This window comes from Sphaerodactylus townsendi, linkage group LG07 (genome assembly GCF_021028975.2).
Source record: "Sphaerodactylus townsendi isolate TG3544 linkage group LG07, MPM_Stown_v2.3, whole genome shotgun sequence".
In the NCBI taxonomy this organism is placed as follows: Eukaryota; Metazoa; Chordata; class Lepidosauria; order Squamata; family Sphaerodactylidae; genus Sphaerodactylus; species Sphaerodactylus townsendi.
The window spans coordinates 68028560-68052571 of record NC_059431.1 but is presented as its reverse complement, the minus strand read 5'-3'; the positions used below and the strand labels follow the sequence as shown (position 1 = coordinate 68052571).

At 39.6% G+C, this 24012-nt stretch overlaps 1 protein-coding gene across 7 annotated transcripts in view; it reads right to left on the bottom strand.

Moving 5' to 3' along the window:
* The window catches only part of CDC14B (cell division cycle 14B), a 67125-nt gene that overhangs the window by 34917 nt on the left and 8196 nt on the right, over positions 1 to 24012 (bottom strand). For 5 of the 7 annotated variants that reach the window (XR_007245073.1, XM_048503669.1, XM_048503670.1 and 2 more), the window contains exons 2-4: positions 10074 to 10167; positions 7185 to 7260; positions 4742 to 4834 (exon numbers count right to left, since the gene is read on the bottom strand). Coding sequence is in view for 6 of the 7 variants with exons in the window: in XM_048503669.1 (XP_048359626.1) it covers positions 4742 to 4834; positions 7185 to 7260; positions 10074 to 10167 (263 nt within the window). In the remaining variant the exon portion in view is untranslated. Of the gene's footprint in view, positions 1 to 4741; positions 4835 to 7184; positions 7261 to 10073; positions 10168 to 13303; positions 13841 to 24012 lie in introns of those variants that run through there. The other 2 variants (XM_048503674.1, XM_048503673.1) reach the window with 2 other exon arrangements.

The following is a 24012-nucleotide window of genomic DNA, read 5'->3' as shown; positions in this document are numbered from 1 at the left end:
CATGGAGAAAGCAAAAACAAGACAGAAAAAGACAGCAGAAAGGCAAAGCATCACCTAGAAGGAAAAGATCTATATATATCTTTATATTGTATATTATATATTAATTATATATATTATGTTATATATATATTAATATTATGTATATTAATTATATATATTAAAAGTTAACTAAGCAGTTGAACCTCTTAGCAAGTGCCACAATCCTAATGGAATAAAGGAGCAACACATTCTTCTCCATGCTTCAAATTCCACACAGCACAAATATAAAGTCTTCAGGACTTTATAAAAACTGTCTTGGGGAAGAACTTCACACAGCATTCTTCCCCAAAATGAGTTCAGCCCATTATATTCCTTTCAACCTGAGTTTTTCAAAAACCATTGAACCAGAGATCTTTTCCCCCCAACCCGGATTGAGGACCATTTCTACCTGCTGAGTGAATGTCAGCAGGCAGGAAACACTTTATTTCTCTTGCCCAAACCTCTTACTTTCATTTCTGCCGCTCATGCCCTGTAGAGAGTCCTTATGGAGATTTCCTCTGCTTGCAGCTCATCCAGTTGCTATTTCACTATCATAAGTAGATGGATAACGTTTGTTTAGCCCTAGTTATCCCATCCACGTGTCATTTTTCTATTTTGTTTGTTTTGAGGGGGCTGTCTGTGAAGCTACGGTGACACGACTAGATAAGCTGCAATATGCTTATGTTTGTGTCATCGTAGCTTCACAAACAGCCCCCTCAAAGCAAAAAACCCATGGGCACAGGATTGCTAGGCTAAACAAACTTTATTCATCTACTTTTGACAGCAAAATGGCAAATGAATGAGCTGCATGCAGAGAAAATTTCCACGGGGATTCTCCACAGAGAATCTCCTACAGCACACAAAATGGTGGGCGCCACTGTGAAACTGACAAGAGCTCTATGCAGCAGGCGGGACAAAAGATCCATTTTGGCTGTGGGAACACAAAATGCCAAAAATGGATCTTTTTATAATGTCCTAAAGATGTTAAACTTATGCTGTGTGGAATCCATCTCTCTGACATAAAAATAAATAATCACTACAAATACATTATAAAATACTCTATTTGTTCTGCAAAATATCTCTCATAGCATTAACATTCTGATAAGCTACTGGGCATGCTATTGATTCTACAATGCTTCAATTTAGTTTTCTGAAATAACATTGCAACCTTGAGGGTCCCATGGTAGGGACCTTTAAAATGATGTTAACATTGCCATGCATACAAGAAGAATGTTCAAATGAGCAGTATTCACTTTGCTGAAGGTATGCTGCACTAATTTTGCTTGCTAAATATTTTCTTCAGCTGGGTCAAAGTTATTGAGACACTTCCTAAATATATCTACTAAAGGGAAAAACAGATGGTGAAAATGCAAACAAGTCTTCACAAAGTCATTAGCCAACAGATATTAAAGATGGTTTAAAAACCTGGTCCATTAAAAAGTAATGCATTTATTGTTCAGTAGTCCATGATACAAAAATGAGGACATGCTCATGGCAAAGTACAAAACACCAGAGTTAAAATAACAAATTAAAAAGCATGGACTCAGTCTGTATTAAATACAGTTTCACCACAGCAGTTACATAAGAAACTAAAGTGAAGATTTTGATTTCCCACATAGCTGTGCATTTGTTTTCCCCAAATCCAACTTCCTCAACCAGTGTTAATAAAAACTCAGTTTTAACAACCTACTTGCAGCGGGTAAGGATCCTTTCAGCTACAACAGATATTACAAAAAAGGTAAAATGCATAGAAAATGTTGAACTTCGTCTGATGCAGTAACTGAAGTACCACTTCACAATAATAATCTGAGCAGCCACTAACCGTAACAGTTCACTATGACTCAGGTCATATGAGGTTTAATTGATTAATTCACTTGATTAATTCTGAGAAATTTATTGTTGAAGGCTTTCATGTCTGGATTCAACTGGTTGTGGTGGGTTTTCCGGGCTGCGTGGCCATGGTCTGGTAGATCTTGTTCCTAACGTTTCGCCTGCATCTGTGGCTGGCATTTTCAGAGGTGTATCACTGAGAGAAGTCTGTTATATACTGTGTCTAGTGAGAAGAGAATGTTTAGTGCAGTGGTGGGATCCATAAATTTTAGTAACAGGTTTCCATGGTGGTGGGATTCAAACAGTGGTGTAGTGCCAATGGGGCTGGACGGGGCAAGACAGGGGCATGGCCGGGAATTCTGGGGGCGGGGCATTCCTGGGCAGGGCTGTGGCAAGGATGCAGCCACTGCGCCAGTCCTTGGGCAGGAAACAAATGCACGCAGGCGCAGGCTGCCACGCATGCTGGCGCACGTCCTGCTAGACTGCTTCAAGTTCTGCGTGCTACTGCTGAGGAGTGGAGAAGGGGTGTAACTAAGGCAAAAATCACGTGGCAAAATCACCAATTAGTAACCCCCTCTCGGCACACACCAATAATTAGTAACCTACTCTCGGGAACCTGTGAGAACCTGTTCGATCCCATCTCTGGTTTAGTGGGGTATATATTGTCCATGTCCCAGGGTGAGGAACCAATCAGTAAATGTTTGGGTGGAACTTGCTATGCAAAGGTGTAATTGAGTGCATTGTATTGTGGGTGTGGTTATCAGTCCATTTACATTTGTAGTCACATTTGCATTTCTTGCAGCAGCAGCAATATTGGTGAATGCAAATCCTGTGCATGGGTGGAGTCCATTGTCCATGAACTTAGCATGCCCTTGGCCTTTGATTCTGGTGTTTTTAAGAACTGGTAGCCAAGCTTTGTTAATTCTAGGAGTCTCTTCTTTCCTGTTGAAGTTGTCTTAGTGTTTGTGAATTTCAGTGGCTTCCCTTTGCAATCTGACATATTATCCATCGGAATTGTCCAGAATTCGTGTTTTCAAATAAAATGTTACATCCAGTGTTGTTTAGGACACGTTCTGCTACTGCAGGTTTTTCAGAATGGTTAAGCCAACAGTGTCTTTCGTGCTCCTTAATACGAGTCTAAATGCTGCATTTTGCAGTTCCTATGTAGACCTTTCCACAGCTGCAGGGTATGCAATAGACTCCTGCAGAAGTGAGGGGGTCTCTCTTGTCCTTTGCTGAGCGTAGCATCTGCTGTATTTTCCTGGTAGGTTTGAAGATTGTTTATAGGTTATGTTTTTTCATCAGTTTCCCTATTTGATCTGTGATTCCCTTGATGTATGGTAGAAATATTTTTCCTATAGTGTGTAGCAAGTTCCACTCAAACACTTACTGATTGGTTCCCCACCCAGGGATGTGGACAATATATACCCCACTAAACATTCACTTATCCCTAGACACAGTGTGTAACAGACTTCTCTCTGTGATACACCTTTGAAGATGCCAGCCACAGATGCAGGTGAAACGTTAGGAACAAGATCTACCAGACCACGGACACACAGCCTGGAAAACCCACCGCAACCCACCAATTTTTCTCTGCATTTGAGCTAGTGAGTTATGAGGCGGAAAGGGTTCTTTCACAAAAGTAGTTCTGAAGGGTAGAAGCAACCAATGTAGCAGATGCAACTGTAGCTCACAATTGTAACTACACACTCTTCAACTACTGACCTCTCATCTATTATGATATAGCAGCATAATGTTCTGCTATGCATAGATTTTGCTGGTAAAAATGGACAGAACTGAGTGTGAAAATGTGCAGTATCATGATCATGACAATTGCATCTAGGGATCTAAACAGCATATCTCTTTAATCAGAAATCCTGTCCGTGCTTCACTACACTATCATCATATGCTAATTTAGGTAAAACAGAAGTTGACTCCCCACATACTCAGCATAGGAAGTCTTGTGACTTCTCATTAATACAATAGGGAGTCCCATTTTGTCCTCAGTTTCTGCATAACCTAAAATATACATAATTCAAAAAGACTTTAGAACAATGTGTTGCTATTTTGCCACACAAAACTATTCAGAAAAATTGGCTTCAAAACATTCCACCTGCATTCTGAGGAAGCCCAGCATGTTATATAGGACTCTCAGGCACATGTGAGGTGTAGCTTCAGATCTGTTTGCCATTTACTCTGTGGGGATGCAAACCCCTAGAATACACCCAACACTCTATAGCTGCCAGTTCTCCCTAGTAACATCCAACCTTTGACCAGAAAGCTTGTTCACTATTACTGATCTTCTCACAGATGAAACCTTCTAAGGAACTCCAAGTTCCTCAGACCACAGTCTGAAAACAATTCTAGTTTAAAAGATTAAAGTTTTTCACACCAACTTAAGATCAACGCTCAAAGAAAAGTCTGCACCTCAATTTCCAGTATGAGTTTTATAAGTATAGACGCCAGGGAGAGATACCCCTCCCAAGTCTGATTCCCAGATTATATACTGCATGATTTGTTTCAACAGAAGCTTTCTGCATGTCACTGCTTAAGTATTCTGTTTCTTTACAAGCAATGTTTTTCTGCCATTCTTGATGTTAGGGTTGTTGTTTGTTAAACTGATCTCACTCAATTTCCACTATCCTGCTACAGATTTTCCTCAAATCTCTGTAATTTTAACACTCTTGACTGTTAAGAAAAAATTTGAATTAGAGAGAAACCCACCAGTAAAACTATAAAACAATGTAATCATATAATGCACTCCTTTACACAAGTGGGGGGAAAAGGTTGGGTGAGTCCAATACATAGTTTCCAGGGTTAGGGAAAAAAAATCCCAGAGACAGCATCATGAGGATTGTGGGCCTTTTTGAAGATAGATGGTTAGAATACTTACTGTATAAGAACCTATCAGGAAGGCTGCATTGGCTTGCTTTTTCTGATCAAAACCAGTATAATGAACAATCTTCTTCCTTATCACGGTAAAGGACTGCATTAAGAAATGAACAGAGTTACAACTGGATTCCTTCCATTTTAATTTTTTATACTGTAGTAATGAACAGAAATGGCCCCACCACACAAACACCCAGAAGTGACTGCATCACAAACAATGCCATGTTACATTGCACTTAAATGTAAAGCAACTTATAACAGTCCTAAAGTATTGCTTCATTATTAGTGCCTGAAACAGAAGAGAAGAGCATTGGGACCCATCATGCACAGAATAGTGTGGGTCAGTTGAAGAGGAAATAGTACCCTAAAATGAAACCTATCAGCTTTTCTACTGGCATTGGAAAGAGAAGAACTTGCCAGATTCTTCACCTTGCAGCAACTAAATCCCACATAACTTTCTCCACATGGGTCTCACAACCGCAGCATAGCTTATAAGAGTTAAAAAAGGAGATCCTTCTCCTTTGAATCAGTAGAAGAGCTGGTAGGATCCAACACACAGCCATTCCCCTTTGCTTTTATTAAATGATTACAAAACAATGTTGAAATGTTTTGCATTGTTGTTTTCAGTGATGCTAAAGGATATTAATAATGTCCTATTAATTAAGATCTGAGGCTGCTACTCCTAACTTTTCCAGGTTATTCTTGTTTCGGATGCACTTTATAGTGCTTGTGAGATATTTCAACTTCAGGAAAAAGCAAAATAAAGTATTTTAAATGATGTAAATAAATTACCATCTCAGCATTTTTAAAATGATTAATTGGCTTGGATTTATAGTTTTAATGCTTAATGTTTAGAGATTGTTTTAAATTATGTTGTAACCTGCACAGAGCCCTTTGAGATAGGGCAGGATATAAATCCAACAAAACAAAACAAACAATCTATAGAAATAATCTCAAAAGCATTTTGAATTAAACATAGGTATTTGAGCCAGATATACACCCTGGGCAAATAATAAGCTCATATGAACAGCAATTTCCCTCAGCTATATTATTTTGACAGAATTTTCAATCAACTTTAATTATATTCTAAGTAGTGTGTAATTTCTTTTCATACATGTAAAATTAACTAGCCATTGCACTTTTGCTATCAAAAGACTTACATTAGCACCTATTCTGTTCCAAGACATGTCCTTCTAAACCTCCTGTTCCTAATCACACTGCATCCTCATTCACTAGAAAATCATGGCATCATCACATTGGAATTCTGAAGACAGCCTTGCAAAGCACAATCTATGACCCATGCCACAGCCAAGTCACAGATTTATATTTTAACCATAGGTACATGCTTCAAATCTTGTGACTGTTGCTAAATGCTGTACTACATATTTCAATGCTGTACTATCAATTTGCAGTTAAAGTTTTTCAGAAACTCTCGGACAGAATGAATTTAAAGTTTCTAATTGACTAAGTTGATATCTAACCAAACAGGCTTTTGCACTGCTATCTATATTGGCAAAGCTCACGCTAAATCTAAAACATATGGAAAGGCTTATACACTGCAACATAAAAGTTGTTGTCACAATTGTTGAGAGATCACAACACCAAACATGCTGCATTTCTACAGTACAAAAATGTTATTGAAATGAGAACCTATTTTTTCAATGAACTCTTGCCACACACTCCTCTTAATTATTACACTAAAGAAAAGAGCAAAATAGCTACAAGCTGTTAAATTTGTAACTAATAATTCCTATCAACAGAAGAAGAAGCATGCATAGTAATAATGAAGTTTTCCACCTTACAGAAACCATCAGGTTTCTTTACCATTAAATATTTTTTCCACGTTACTGGGGTCTCCAAAAGAATAGACTACTGGGGTTAATTTTTGTTAGAATATTTAGTTTTACAGGGAATGTTTGATGTTCTTAAATCTTTCTAAAGAAAAAATTAAAAACCCTCTCCATTTATATAAATGTGTTTCTGTGCCCTGAAGCACTCCAGACATTGGCAGGTGGCCAGGAAAATTCCTAAGGTGGGAGGGAGGGTGGGGATCACACTACAAAGAACACTGCCTAATAAGTTTCTTCTGTTCCCATGGCACCACTACTTTAAAACCCCAGAACTCTTGTACTTCTCGGCTTCATACTTCAACCATTAACCGCAGTACAAGGTCTCAGATTTATATTCTAAAATAAAATCAAGCAAGACCCATCACCTTATTCTTTCCCACCTTCTGTCAAAAATGCAAATATAGCTCAACCCTTGACTATCAGTGTAAAAATCAACCTAAACCAATATCCTTACACAGCTTTTCAAGCATATATAAAATAATATATGCTTTAAAATTAGCGACCTAGAATAATATTAGCTTAGGTTGTGATCACTACATCTCAGCATTAAAGGAACACAAACCAATACAGTTCTATTTGGTGCAGAGTAATTTTTACCTTTAATTTTTTATTTAGCTTGCAACAGTATCTATAAAGCATTGCCAGATTGAGTGGTCCAAAATCTGCATAGAAGCTTGGGAAGGAGAAGAGATAAAAAGAAAAAAGTTAGCTTAAATTGCAACATCTGCATTAAAATTGTTCAAAGTATCTTTTTCACAGCCTCACATGCTATAATTACTGCTGATACAACAACTGATATATTGCACAACATCTCTGAAGTATCTCATATTAGAATGTCTATGGATGTTGTCATGATTTTTGGACTCGCAATAAACATTTCACAGGCACTACTTTCAGAATTCAGTTTGAAATGGCACAGAACATAGACGACTTACAGCCAATCCACAGCAGGCCATGGGCAAGGATGGGACCACTCTGGCACCGCAATGCCTCCCCCAAAGGGCTTTCCCACAGCACAGGAAGATCAAAAAGTGTTTTTTAATCCTCAAGAGAATCTCCCAAAGGGGATAACAGAGATGTGCAAGCCACCCCCTGCCAGTGCATGGGGGCTGGGCCGACAGTGGAAGCCAACTAAGGTCGTCTCCACCCCCTGATCCACCCCAACTATGCTGATGCAGCTGGGAGTGATATGGGAGCTCCAACATGAGGCTGGGCACTGCAGCTGGTCATATAGGGTGCCATAGCAGCCAGCAGCCAGATTTGCCCTTTCGCTAGTAATGGTCCTGGTGAGGGCATTTCTGCTGACATAGGTCCATGCTGCATCTAGAGGGGGATTCACCCACCCTTGGACTGCAATTTGAAAAGATAGAAAAGCAGCCTTTTAAAAAGTTACAATCCATAATATATACTTAAATGGCTAATCCAGTTAACTCCTAAACTGTGCATCTAGAGAAACAAGTATGCCACAACAGTATGGGCACTGTGTTGCAAAATAAATATGTAAGATAATTAAAGTACTCCATGCTGCACCTATAGTACTCCATGCTGTACCTCTGTATGACTGACTGCTCTGGTTTTGCCTCTTTTGGCTTTGTATTAAGCATTATAGCACTGAACTACTACTGATGCAGAGGCAAGACAAAATTATCTACCTGCAGAACAAGTTATCATTGTTTGTTTGCTTCTACTAAAAAGTATACATAACACTATTACTGGTGTAAAAAACAAAATATATGGATCCTCTGAAGGCTGGCAATTTTTATTCTGACATACTATTAAGTACTGTAACATCTTGCTCAGGAAAAAAGTGACTCAACATTTAGAAGTTTGAGGGAAAAAACTGTATTAATCCAAGAATTCTGAAATGTTATACAACCTACTATATACAGAACATCACAACAATGAGACAACATACACACACCACATTGAGCAACTGGTGGCATGAAAACGTATGTTCTTGCTGAAACCAGTGGACCCAAACGGAACAAACAGCACAATCACTGTTAAATAGAGCTTTCAAAGTCTCAAAAAACATACAAACCAAGGAAGATTTTTAGCAGTAAGATTAGCACATACTTTTAAACCATGTAAGCCAAAGTTGAACAAGTTTGCCTCCTGGTCAACCATCTAAGCAATTTCCTCTGAGCACAAAATCCCCCCCCCCCCCAACTTTAGCTTGTCTGAATTTTAGAATTTCATCATAATCCTAGAACTACTGTTCTAAATTTAATCCCACCAGCTAAATTCTGAAGTTGGACCCTACAAAAAAATTTAATGAAGACCTTGGCCTTAACCCAACAGACATATCTGGATCCTTAAAAGATAAATTGCAAGACAGCAGTAGCAAGGAATTGTGAAAGAAGCTTCTTAAGAATAGAATGAGACTATATGAAAACTTAAATAGTTCTTACTAGGACCACAGTTATTCAGAAGATATTTTATTCTGTGTTTTGACATCAGCCCTCCCAAAGGGGCATGCAAAACCTTGAAAAAAGTCATCGCAAAACTAACAATGAAAACACAATTCCATGATAACTGCAGAAATATAAAATACAGAAGAAATATTTTTTTAAAAATATAGAAAGACCATAAGTGCAGCCATTAGGAATGAAATAATCTGTTGTCATTTCTAATGGGGAGGGTTGCTGCTTTCATGCTCTGCTTTCAGATCTTTCAGAAGTCACTGGCTGCCCATGTTGGAAAAAAAATACTGGGTTAGGTGGTCTAATCAAGCGGGGCTGTGGTGTCTCAGTTTTATACTGGTTACCTAACATACATTGTTTTGTTTAACTGTAAGTAAACTTCAACAAGCATTAAGATTTTATAAATTAAAGTCAGAGAATGCAGATGCCTTGTATGCTATAGGAAATAAACAGTAAAAATACATCCAGAAATTATCAGAACATTTCCCTTCTAGTTTACTTCACAAGCCATGCCTCTAGAGCAGGGGTCTGCCACCTGCGGCTCTCCAGATGTTTATGGACTACAATTCCCAATTGGCCATTCTGGCAGGGGCTGATGGAAATTGTAGTCGATGAACATCTGGAGAGCCACAGACCACTGCTCTAGAGCAACCACAGATTTTCCTTCTCAGTCATAACTTTTATGATCATATTTTTTTAAAAATCCCCTCATAGGTGCTACTCATATGCTGTTAATAGTTCCAGTAGCTTTTACATAATCAGAGGGCTGCAAACTTATTTCCAAACGAAGGTAAGTATTAAACTGCCAAATCTGATTGTTGTTGTTTATTAACAAAAATAAAGTTCTACATGGTTGCAGTCTGGGATATTTTCACTCCTGCAAAAGAAATTATGTTTTCATAACATTGCCTGTACCTCTGATGACATTCAGACCATCTTACTTGATGCATTACATTTTCCATCAGAGCTATGTGTCATAACATCTATGTGTCACATCTTCATTAAGACTACTATTCATGTTACTATTCTGTCTTACAGAACAAGGAAATAACATTCTACTTACTTCTCATATGCAAATTCATCATCAGTGCAGAAATAGTGCGTACTTGTACTACCGTTCTTTGGTTTCTGGCAGATAACGGCAAAATAAAGTCGATCTGAAATTGAAAGAAAGAAAGAAAGAAAGAAAGAAAGAAAGAAAGAAAGAAAGAAAGAAAGAAAGAAAGAAAGAAAGAAAGAAAGAAAATTACATTGGTACTTAGAATACAGGAACTGGAAAAAGTATATCGATATTATGATTTTAACAGTAACACAAACACCTCTGTTCAGAATTTTAGGAGCAAATATCTGTTAAAGAGCCAGGAAAACAACCCCGTTTAATCAGTGTAGTAACTAAAATGTTGCATTTGAATGTGGAAAATCCAAGTTCACATCCACTCGACCTTCGGAAACTCTCTGGATGGTTTTAGGCAAGTAGTGGTCTCTAACCTATCTCACAAGGTGGTTGAGAAATTAGATTAAAACTCTGAGTTGCATGAAAGTAGTGTGGCAACTATACTTTGTTCTGTTGGAGATAATACTTTAATTTATCAAGACTAAATAGAAGGAAAGAAACTTGGCATTGTTCCTTTAAATGTCTGATGCGTCAAAGTGGAGGTCAATCCAATGGCCTTGAAGAAACTCTTACAGCCCATCTCTAATTTCCTGAAGTTTGAAATGCAAGTATGGGAGGAGGATAAAGAGGAAACCTAAAAAGCTAGGCTAATTTTACTTATTTATTCTATTTTACCCAGGCCATTCCTGACACACTGGGCTCAGAGCAGCTTCCAACAAACTTCTTGACAAAAAATCATATAAATAACATTAAAAGCTTAATTAATAAAACTTGAAAGGTGCTAAAACAACCTAAGCCAATCAAGGAAGGGCAAGCCAAATTAAATTCTAATAAAAAGGGAACAATTTACACTAGTGGATAATAAGAAAAGTGGGAAAAGGAAGAAAAGGGAAAGAGGAAAGGGGACAAGCAAAAGAGGGGGCAGCAAGATGGAAACTGCTGCAGTCCTCAACCATAGGTCTGGCAGAACTTCTCAGTCCTGCAGGACCTGAAGACTGGCATCAGGTCCATTAGGGCACAAGTCTCACTTGAGAGAGAGCTCCATCAAGCTTGAGGAGAGCTGGATACTTTTTGGGTCAAGGACTACCAGCCAGTTGTCAGCTGATGAGAGAAGTGTTCTTTGGGGAGTTTATCAAGAGGGGCAGTCCCACAACTATGAGGGTCTCGGACTGTTAAGGGCTTTAAATGTCAACACCAAAACCTTCAACTTGATGTTGTACGCATGGAGCCAGTGCAGTTGGTGGAGAACTGGCTGAATGTATGCCCACCATGGTGTCCCTGTGGCTAGGTCAGGGTGAGATAGGTTGGGCACCAGTTGCTGGAGGCAAATATGGAAAAATCCCACTCTGACTACACTGGTGACCTACACTTCTATTGATAAGGAGGCATCTGGAATCACCCCCAAACTCTCAATTGATGGAGCTGATGTCCACTGAACCCTGAATCTGAGGCCCCTTCTGCACATGCAAAATAATGCATTTTCAAACCACTTTCACAACTGTTTGCAAGTGGATTTTGCTATTCCACACAGCTTCAAAGAGCAGTTTGAAACTGCATTATTTGGCATGTGCGTAATGAGCCATAGTCTCCCCAGCCCAGTCACAGAACTTCTACCTTAAATTGATTCAGTTTCAGCCAACTCTGTCTCAATCACTTCAACACAGCCTCCAGAGAACTGGCCAAAATAACTAGGGCAGTATCAGGCTGGTCAGCCACCAATGAAGTATAGCTGGGTATCATCAACATATTGATGGCAAACCAGTCGGAAACTCTAGACTGGCTGGGTTAGGGGGTGCATGTAGACATTAAATAACATAGGGGCAAGGATTTGAATGAACATTTCTCAAGGTCCTCTTGATACAAAAAAATCAAGAAATCTACCATATGAACACTGATAACACCTATGTTGCCAACCAGAGCCCTTCGGAGATGGGTGGGGTAAAAATTTGAAAAAGAAATGTGCCAAAATATATGCCAAACTCTTCACTGCACCATTTCAGGAGAACTGCCATGTTGGTCTGCTGCAGCAAAAACGAACAGAAATCTTGTTTATATTAACCATTTACATCTAGCATAAGTTTTTACAGACCAGAACCTAGTTGCATGAAGCAAGTCCTTGTTAGGTTATTTAATTTTGTGCTTCATTTGCAATCCTACTTTCCCACTGAGACTCAAGATTATGAAATAGTGTTTAAATTGCAAAGGCAAAGGGCCATCAAATATAGGGAGTACAGGGGGGAAATGTAATTATGTAAATCTAAAATGTAATAAAAAGAAGTCAGAGACAATTGCAATCATAATACAATTTCTCAGAACTGCTTGGTTAGAACATATAATTTGGAAAAAAAAACACTCTGATTTTGCCAACACTGAGAAATATTACTCAGCCCTCAGAGGATAGTGTCAAATTTCTTGATGAATTCTAATTCAGCAGCTTTGCACTGGAGTTTTATGTTGAGGTTGTTTTACTAGAAAATACAACAAAACAGTAAGTTTTGGGAGATTTCTTTGGCTATATTTCTAACAGGGCAAGGTTTAACACAGGCACACCTTTCTACTTCTGTTAAGGGCCACAGAAAGAACAACTGTTTTTAACATCGTACTGTTAAACAGTCAACTTGTTAAACTCATTCCCTTTCCAGGAAATCTTATTTCAAGGATCTACTTAGAACTTCTGCCCCTGTAGTTCAACCCTAAACATGTGTACAATATAAAATGAAAGATATTGTAGCTTCTGTTTGTTTATTTTCTTTTAAAATGAGCGATGTTCAAAACACCCTTCCCCGGAAAACAGTAATTTATAAAATTTGCCGTGTGACTAACATTGCCAAACCACTCCTATTTATTCCAGATAGTGTTGCAACGTACTACAGCTTGGGCTCCGAGAAAGGCAGGAAGTCACGCCTTCTCTTAAACTGAGACTCTTTGTTACTCTACCACGCTACACTGGAGCTAACAGACCAAGCGATGTTGACTCCCATCGACTCCAAGTAACAGAATATCAACTCGGGTAAGAAGTGGTTAAAAAGCAGGTTCTCGTTGATTCCCAGCCTCTCCGTTCCTACTGAAAACTTGTGCCAAGAGAAGTTGAAAAGACGGGTGTGGGTTTTTTAAAACTCACAAGACAGACAATAAAGGCAGTCCCACCACCGACCATTTCAGTGAACGACCAGCCTCACCTTTGATCCACTCCACACAGAGGCACAGGTCCTTCCTGCCACTCATTGTTTACAAACATTTAAAGACGAGCCAGAACACTTCGAAATGGCTGCGGCAAATGCGGAGGGCGCAGGAGAAGCCGACGCGCCCCTCTCAGCGTCCTCCTCGCCAACGCGAAAGCGGAAAAGAGCAGCTCTTCAAGCGCCAAGGCGGCCAGCAGAGCGCAGCCAGACCCGAAAGCCCGTCGGGCGTCTTTCTTCCCCAACACAAGAGACCGAGCTAAGCTTCATCCCCGCCGAGTTCCTCTTCGGCAGGCAGCCTTTAACTGGTCGCAAGACTCTTGGCCCGGCTTCCCTTGCAATTGTTTGGCCTCTGCCATCCAAGAAACAATTTGCAGACACGCAAGTTACTTTCTTGCCCCAGGTAATCGTGGAAACGTCTGAACGCTCTTGAGTTTGCACCCGCCAGCAAAAGAACTTGCCTGATAGTGGCCTCTACTACTGTGGCGAAGGTAGGCAGGCTGGTCATCAACTAACCACCCCCCCCCGCCCCCCGCCCCCCGCCCCCCGCTCGGTGAGTTCAGCGGCTCTACAAACCGCTTCACTCAATTGGCGCCACTGGCTGGCCAACGGGGCAGAGCCAGAGCGCCGCCACTCCCGCGGACTCCGAAGCCGGCCAGCAGCGCTCTTCGCGTTCCAAGCTGGGGCCCGGCCCGCTGGAGAGACAAATGCAGCTCGCAACCGAGAAGGGTGGCCGGCGCCCGGCAGGCCCAGCTCCAGGCCGTGGCGGTCGCTTCAAGTCTCTTTTGCCGGCTGAGTCTACCGACTTGCGCCTCTTTTGGAGGGAACTTTTTTTAGTCTCCATAACCGGAGTGGAGTGCAGGTGTTTACAAGAAGCGGGGTTATAATGGTTTGAAAAGCTTCAAGTCTCATGTTTTGTTCTTCCTCTGGCGTCCATGGATCTCCAAGTTGGGCAGCCGTTTACGGAAACGCAATAAATGTACAGGCTGCCCTTTTGCTTTTTAGCTCGAGTATCACAATGCTTTTCTATATTCACACATTACGCTTTCAAGACTGCTAATGTAACCCCTGTGTCAGAATGGGATGACCCAGAAAGGGGTGGAGTCTGAAAAGAAGCAGAATGCTGCAGAACTCATGAGGTTGGAGGAAGCAAGGCTCCCAGGCTGGGACCTTGATTGATTTTATTAAGCCCTTAACACCTTGTTTAAGGTAACTGCAATGTTGTGGGGAACTAGTGGGAAGGGAGTTTATTTTCTTGCTATATTTTAAATGTTAGAATTTATTGTTTCAGGGTTTTTGTGTATGTAAATGGTGAGAGTTTTCTGGGAACCTTCATCATCTTGAATCCCGTTCACCAAGCCTCTGAAGTCTTCAAAACCAACCACCAGCAAAGAAGAATTGGACTTGGCAATATCAGTAGAGTGTAAATATAAGGACTTGAAATGCAAAACCTGAACAGGACCTTGAATTGTAAATGTTAAATGTTGATGTTTAATGTTATTTGTAAAGAGAAGTAAACTGTTTTGTTTAAATTTGGTTCTTTGCAACTCCTTCCAAGTACTGCCCCACAGAACCCACAAGCTGAGGTTACACTAACATTATGCAAGAGTTCTCTGGCCAGCTTCAGTGCCCGATCTACAGGATGAGGATACTGACTTGGCTTCCAGTAGGTGAAACCAGAGAATATCTAGGGGCAATGGAATCAGGGCAAAATCTGAGTGCCCCCCCCCCCCCCAATGCATGGCCACCCTCCCTCTCCCCACCATGACCAAACAACTTTTTTTTCACTAGGTCATCTCAAAGTCACCATCACGTTATAGAACATGCCCCAACTCAAAAATCTGAACACAGCAATGGTCCATGCCACACAGTGGAAATCCTCATGATTTCTGCACTAAGTCACCCCCAAATCACCAGCACATCACAGCTCAAGGCCTTACACACATGTCTGTACACAACAATCACACACTCCGCACTCCGTGGCGCCACAGTGGCACAAAAACGTACTTGAAAAACACGGATCCTCGTGGATCCTCAAGATTTTTGCACTAAGTCACCTCGATTTTTGCACTAAGTCACCAGCACATCACAGCTCATGCCCCTGGCATGAAACTGAAATCCAAAGACTTTCCACCCTAAGGAAAGGAGGAGAGGGGTGAATTTAGCAAGATTTTTTTTTGTCCAAGATAGTTTAGATTTAGAATAAACTTTACATGTATAAAAGGAGGGGGGGGGGTCAAGTTTACCATTAGTTGAATGCAGCTAAAGAGAACATTGCTAGTTTCAGTTCATTGGTGCTTGGTCCTAATCACTCAAGGGCACACACTATTTCTTCAATGCTTTCCCTACCCTAATCTTTGCACTCCAAGGAAAGGTTTCAGTATATCCCCCCCCCCCATTGTTATTTATTCATCCCAACTGCTCAAGCGCCTCTCCTTCCCTGTTCCTATCACTACAAGAAACTGCTAGTTTCTTATCTGGATTCCCTATTTTAATCAAGGTCTACTTTCCATATGATCTTCCTGGCAGATTTCCCTCAGATTTACTTATTACTGAACAATAGAGGGAGGGTGGGTAACAGAACCATTTGTGCAGAATACAATAACATCTTTTCTGCCCAGATCAGACCAAAGCCATCTTTATGGTTTCTCTGTAGGCAGCAAAAGAAAAGGAGGAGAGAGGTGCTGCCTAGGCAGGGGGCTCCAGCAGATGTGCCACCTTTGGAAGAAAGGAGGCTGCCAAGCCCACAGCAACTTCAAATCCAGTCCTCAGTTTCCCTTTGGCTGGAATGATCCTGGATCACAAAGCCAACACCTCGCCCCACCCTCCTCCATCAAACATGGCGAGGGATCCAGTGGGGATCCTTCTGCACCTGCCGGGCCAACTGGCTCTATGTGCAGCACATTGCCCCCCTCCCCAGACTGACTGGCACCGCATTGGGGGGAAGAGGACCCAGTCAGCCTCTCCGTCCTCCGCCACTCCCCAGGCTCCAGCAGAGGCCTGCTGCAGCTGCCCCAGGTGCCCTCTAGTGTGAGACTTGCTCATGGCTGTTACCTCACTCAAGCTAGATCAGGGGTAGGGAACCTTTAACACTCAAAGAGCCATTTGGACCTGTTTTCCACGGGAAAAGAAAACACTTGGAGCCACAAATAATTTTTGACATTTAAAATAAAGATAACACTGTATATATTGGGGTTTCTTTACCTTTTACTCCACTCATTCTGAGAAGCGCATGGATGCGCCCGCCCTGCTGCCAGCAGGGTGGGCAAGGATAAAGCCGGCGGCTTGGCCTTGCCAGCCCCCGGGAAAGTGCCCGCCCCGTTCCAACGGGGCAGGTGAGAGGGGAAGCCCGCAGCGCGGTCCAGCTGGCCGCAGGCAGTTGGTGCGCCCACCCTGCTACCTGCAGGGCGGGCAAGGATGGGGATGGCAGCTCAGCTCGTGGAGCCGCAGTGCAAGGGCAGAAGAGCCGCATGCGGCTCTCGAGCCACAGGTTCCCTACCCCTGAGCTAGATGAACCAACTGCTCCTTCTGAGGGTAGCCCACACGGAGGGAGCCACTGGGTGCAGGGCATGGAGGGAGCTGCTGGGCACCACGCTGCAGGAGAGGCAAGGTGCAAGGATCCGACTGGCACCCGGCAGTTCCCTCCATGCCAGGGCCCCACTTGCTGGCTTTGGGCTGGCTGCAGGCCTGCTGGAAGCTGCTGTTGCTGCTGCCTTCTAGTGAAGTGGAGGGGAATTCTGCACCCCCACTAGACTAGAAGGCCTGTGCCCGGGGACAGGTGAAATGTTTTGAGCATTTGACAGCAGTATAAAAATACCTCAATTATCATCCTCTTAGTGGCACTTCTGTGACAGATGCATGTAGCGGGGCCTCACAAGCCAGAGACATACATACAACACGATGAAGGAAAAGCAGCTGTAAACAGCAAGGTCAAAAGATCGTACAATGCAAGTGTGTAGGATGAGATTTAACTTGTAAAAATAGGATGTATTCAAGTTAAGTGCAAAATGGGTTCTGATCTACAAAAGAATATACTAAAGAAATGTTAATCTTTAACATGCAGCAAGACTCCTGTTTGTATCTGATTTAGTTAGTGAAGGAGAAATTATACCATTACAAAATTTAATAGAAATGGGAGGGAGAGAAAATTGGCTGGCGATAAGAGGCTTATGGGAAAAACAAAGGCTGATTCCACATGGGCCAAAAAACAGTGGTGTGAAAATGGTGTGAAAACAGTATAAACCCTTTTACATCGTTTTAAACCCTTTTACACCATTTTCACACTGCTGTTTTTGGCCCATGCGGAATCAGCCCAAGGAAATTTAGAATAAAAGATGATTGTATAATAACTCAATGGTTAAAACTCCACGAAATATCACAAGGGAAAATTATAGGAGCAGTATACAAGCATATGGTAGAGGATAAAGAATTTATGGTAAGAACTTTAAATCAAAAATGGGAGAAAGAAAATATCTTAGATCCTGAAAAAAATAGAAAGAATCATGGTTAAAACTCACGAGAAGTTAAAGATAGGTGAAAATATGTGGAACTAGACAAGAAAGATTTTAGAGGATAAATGGTCACAGAACCCCAATACAACTAGCCTATATGATAAAAGGACTGGAGAGTATGAAGAAGTTAAAGATTGAAAAATATGTGGAACTAGAAAGAAAGATTTTACTTAAAATGGTGCAAGAACCAATACAACTAGCCTATATGATAAAAGGACTAAGCCCAAAATGTTGGCATTGTGGAGAAAAAGGAGCATATTACACTCATATGTGGATAGAATGTAAAATGGTGAAAAAGTTTTGGGAAAATATATTGAAATATGTTGAACAGAGTAAAAGTAAAAAATTGATATAAATAATGAATTATTAATTGTGGGGATAATGGATGATAAAAGAGTGAATAGAAGCTTGGAACCAATGTATAAAATAATGATTAGAGCAGCAGCACATGAAAGTGGCGTTAGGCTGGGCTGAAAGATAATAAAATGGACAGTGTCAAAATGGTTGGAATACATAAGGGAACAAATACAGTTAGAGATCTTTGAGACTGAAAGCAAAATAAACTATGGGAAGAAAAGATGGAAGATATCAGCAAATTATGGACAGTCTATGAAACATGGATGGAAGAAGCCGGATTTAACAAAGAACTATGGAATAAGAGAATAAGAAGAATGAATCTCCTGCTGCTTTCAGAAAACAACCAATAGATAAGGAATAAAAAAACAAAGAACTACAATTAGATAAGGGGGAAAAATGAAAAAATGTATAGATGAAATGAAGATATTGAATGTAAAAAATGTATACATATTCTATACAATAAAAATCTATATATATATATATATATATATATATATATATATATATATATATATATATATATATATATATATATATATATATATATATATATATATATATATATATATATAAAAGACTCCTGTTTGTGTGCACTGTGTTTTGCAAATATAATCATGCTCGTAACTTGGTGAAAAGATTCACTTAGGCTTTCATTTTAACCTATGAAAAATTAGAGGAAATAACTTGCTAGTGGTACCCTGGGCCACAGTGGGTATTTAGAGGAAATAAGTGGGAGATTCCAGTTCTGGCTTTGGGTGGGTTCACATGCCAAGCAGGAGCTCCTTCATTAACTACAGATAAGACTCTTACTATTTAGCTTCTGAACTCACTTGCATGTACTTTTGTGCTATCGTTTCTTATGATTACTGAGACTATTGTATGCATTCCTGACTTTTTTCTAAAATGACTGCTGGAAAGCATCCCAGATCTAAAGGGGAAATAAGCCCTCCAGTATGTAAACAAGCTAAATTGGAAGACTATTTTACAACTACAGCCACTGAAATGAATACCGAACTTATACATACATACTCGGTTCTGATGTTAAACCACTTTGCTATTCTGACTCAGGAGGAGAACTTTGGTGGAGAGACTCCTTCAGCGTCCGAGAAACCAAATGAAGATATAACAGCTGAAACTCCTCCAGAGCCTGATGATAACAACTGCAATAATTTGCGGGCTGCAAATAAACTGATGAACAAAGTAAAGAGCTAATCTTGGACAGTGATAAAGATTTTAAATCACTTTGTAATCTAGTATGCTATTACTGTTGAGAAAATTTGTAATTAAATACAGAAGATCAATTTGAAAGTGGATACTATAATTAATTCCATGCCATACTGTCTGCTACCGAAAGGAAACCTGAATCAAGCTAAAAGGGAGAACACAAGCAGTAAGCAATCCTCTCAACACCTAGTCTTGGACACTAATAAAATCTGTTCAACAATTCACAACTACAGAGGGTGTCAACTGAATTTGAAAAAATACAGCCTGGCCAGAAGACATCTGAACATTCTTCTCAAAATGGAAGCCAGGGATATTGATTGAAGAATGTGGAAGATATAAAGCCCAAATGTGAGATAGGATAATCACAAAGAATATTGCTAATATTTAATTCAACAAAAATTCCCCAAAAGGATTCTGGGCATTAAATGTCATCTCATTAATAAGGGGGTGTTTCCAATTTGTGCCTTTCATAATACATTAACTCTCCCACTGTTTGAACCTCAAATCTGCCCAAGGATAAGGCCAACAGATAACAAGGCTATCAGACAGACGACCAATTTAGGAAAATGATGTTTAAAATATTTGAAATGGAACATGATTCTACAGATCCTATAGATGGAGGTATGAGAGAAGCTTTCACTCAACTCTTAACTCAAGAACAAGAAAAGTCAATTAACAAACTTATTAAAAACTAGCCTTCTGTCCAGTAAGGAAGCATTGCAGAGGAAGAAAATAACAGAACTGCTGACAAACAATGAGAGGAGAGGTAAGAGTAACAGCTTAAACACACTGAAACTATTCCATTAAATCTGAAAACTTCAAACAATAGGTGTGTTTTTGTTGATCACGAGAAAACATTAGAGAGACTGAGTTAAACTGACACCAGGCTAAGCAAGATCGGCAGACTATGGCCCTAACTAATTCCTATACACAGAAAATACAGATCCTGTCATTAATATAGCAGGATGGAGTAACAAAATGGCCAATCCAGGCCTTACAAAATATTTGAATAGGTTTGACTGTATATTATTGCAAGTAACCTGGTTCTCAAGGGAAATTAATCTTAAGGGGTTTACTGCAATAAGCCTGGTAGCCAATAGAGTGACTGGGAGAGGACGGTATAGTGATATTATACAAATCCCACCTGACAATGAGGCTGATTTATGAGTTATCGCCACTGGCACAAGTAGTTTTATTTCAATTTCAAGAAACCAAAGCAATAATAACCATTACATGACGTACTCAAAAAGGGAAGATGGGGTGACCCAGTAGAATAAACTCTCCAAGCTACTCATTGCCATACAAAAATAATACAATCCATAAGAAATATTTATTCTTGAGGATTTAAATGCCAGAATTGGGCAAAGTAATTCAAAAATAGGGAATTATATAGGATTTGATTCTGAAGAATGTCTCCCTGAAGTTGTGTCCCAACTAAGATATTCAAAAGGCAGAATTGTAAACACAGTGAGTATCTGCCTAATGGAATTTTGTATAGGAAATAACTTGATCATTCTAAATGGATCTGTCAAGTTTCCTGGATCTGAGGAATTTACTTTCATATCCCCTAGAGGCTATAGCACAATTGATTGTGCCATCTGTTCATCATCTGTACAAATATGTAAATCATTTAGCTATAGGAAAGAGATCTGAGCATGATCACCAGCCGATAGAAATTTCACTATTTAATAAAAACATGACTGATTGGATTTTAGAAAAAGACACCTAAGGTAGATCTAAAGAAGTAATCAAGGGAATAAAATAGTCACCCAAAGCTGAAGGAGAGTTAGAATAATGAAGCCTGATTGATCCTGCTATCATCTTCTTATGAAGATTATATTAATAATGAAGATTATATTAATAAATATAACAACCTTATAAATCTCTTTAATGTACTTAAAACCCCTGTACATGCTAGCTCCCCTAATAATTTAACATGGTACGATATGGATTGTGTAAGGGCGAAAAAAATCTTTGCTTATTATATGAGAGCTTTTGCAAATGTGATAACTCAGATGCCCTTAAAACTATATAATCCAAAAAAACACAATACCAATTTATGCTTCAACAGAAAAAAAATTCTTCCAAAAATGGGAACAATTATTGATGTCTATCAAATTTAAAGGGGGGGGGGGACTTTCTGGAAGGCAATTGGCCCCTATTTGAATACAAAAGAATCTCAAGACCTAATCTGGACTCTGGTCTGATCCAGCAGGCTTGTTCATATGTTATTATGTTCTTAAATTTTGCATTTAAATGTCAAAAGGCAAGCTTTCTTGCTGCTTCTATAATTGATTACAATGTATATATTGATTTATACATTCATTTTGAAGCTACTTTGGGTACCTTTCTTATGTTTTTTACTAACCATTTTTAATTCAGTTAAATCTCACATCAGGGACACTCCATTACAAATCTCAAATCCTCCCACAGATATGGGTAAGTCACTTTTGTGCCATAGAAAATGATCTTACTATCAACTTTGCCAAATCCAAAATTATGATACTTTCAAGAAGTTGGAAACGATATAGTCAGGAACAGAATTCTTAATCAAGTACTGTACTTACTTCGGAGTGAATTTCCAATGTAATTTAAGACGGAATGCCTATATATCTAAAATAACTAACTCAGTGAGATGTACAATAGTTGCTTTAAAATGTTGCTTCTATCTTCTACCTTTATTGTAACCAATATATACCTGCAGCCATGAAAGTTTACGATGCAAAAACTCTGGCTGATTCCGCATGGGCCAAAAACAGTGGTGTGAAAATGGTGTAAACCCTTTTACACCATTTAAACCCTTTTACACCATTTTCACACTGCTGTTTTTGGCCCCTGCAGAATTCGCCTCTGTCCCAACTTATATATGGTATACCCGTGGATGGAGAGATTTAAGAAGTCGACTGAGAAAATTCAAACTAATTTTTTTCAACAAATTATAGGTGAGCCTGGGTGTGTGCCAAATCTATGTAGAACTGGGGCAACATCTGTTTGAATCTAGAGTCTGGATATAAACCATCTGCCATTGGCTCAAAATACATTTTAGAATGAAGCAGAACATCTTGCTATTTCATCTACAAAACAACTCTTTTAGTCACCATTGGTTGTTTTTTTATTGAAAATAAAATTCATTCTATAGGGTTTTCTATTGAATACTTTAAAAACATGAATGAAATTAAAATATTTAGAACAGTAAAACAAATAATTTTAGACCAAGAGATCCAAAAATTGAATCCAACGAATCCACCAGTATGTTCGCCATCTTTCCTAAAATTAAAAACATATAATGGGAAGATGGCTGATTATGTATATGAACTGGACAACCCCAATTTTCAGAGAGATTTGTATTAGCACACTTCAATGTTTTTCCATTGAATAATCTTTGGAGAAGATTCCAAAAACTTCCCCCACACAAGAGAATGTATAACTGTGATGGTAAAACAATTTATTCACTTGAACATATTATAATGGAGTGTAAAACACACAAGAGCAATCCTAACACATATATAACCCATCTAATACAAAAAAATTAGATAATACAAATATTGTTCAATACCTTCTTCAAGGAAGTACAAATGCAAGTGAGCTAACAATTGCCTTAGCTAAATTTCTCACAAATATATTGAAGTAAGCTAAATTAAGTCATCTGTAATAAGTTATGTTAATGTTAAGAAGGAAGAATAACAGACAATTGAGTAATTGGTTTAATATAATGTAATTTCCCATGCTTTGGAAATGTATGAGATTTTCTGGAATTACTATGTAACCTTGAAAGAAGAAGAAGAGTTTGGATTTATATCCTCCCTTTTCAGTAGGAGACTCTAAGGGGCTTACAATCTCCTTGCCCTTCCCCCTCACAACAAACACCTGTGAAGTGGGTGGGGCTGAGAGAGCTCTGAAAAGCTGTGACTAGCCCAAGATCACTCAGCTGGCATATGTGGGAGTGCACAGGCTAATCTGAATTCCCCAGATAAACCTCCGCAGCTCAAGCAGCAGAGCAGGGAATCAAACCCGGTTCCTCCAGATTAGAATGCACCAGCTCTTAACCACTATGCCACTGCTGCTAAAGACATATATTTATGCCTAATAAAGGATTACTGATTGATTGATTTAGAACCAGTATCCAATTGGGAACATGACATAATACTTTTCACATGCGGCCATAAAATAATAGTTTTCACATGTGGACTTCTTTTCTGTGAATTAGACTTCCATTTGTAGATCTCCTGTACCCAAGTCAAAAAGGTGGAGGGTGAATCACTCTTGTTGTAAATCACCATGGTTGGAAAACATAACGTATGAATAGCCTATCCCTGAGACTGGCTCCTCTCAAGTGGACATTTTAGACTAATTTATGCACGCTGAGGAAAATGCAGAGAAGTGTATTGAGGTGGCAAATTGCAATCTCAAAATGGGGCAAAGCATTCAGAAAAGGCTTTACATAGTTCAACCATAACTGTCTGTCCATCTCCATTCTACTCTGATCCCCCCAGGACAATCAGTCCAGGTATGGTTGACTTTTGGGGAAGCAAGGACATTGCTTTTCCTTGAGGAGAGGAAGAATTTAAGTGACTCCCCTTCCCTCAAAAGAAGTCTGTTTAGAATTGCATTGTTCGG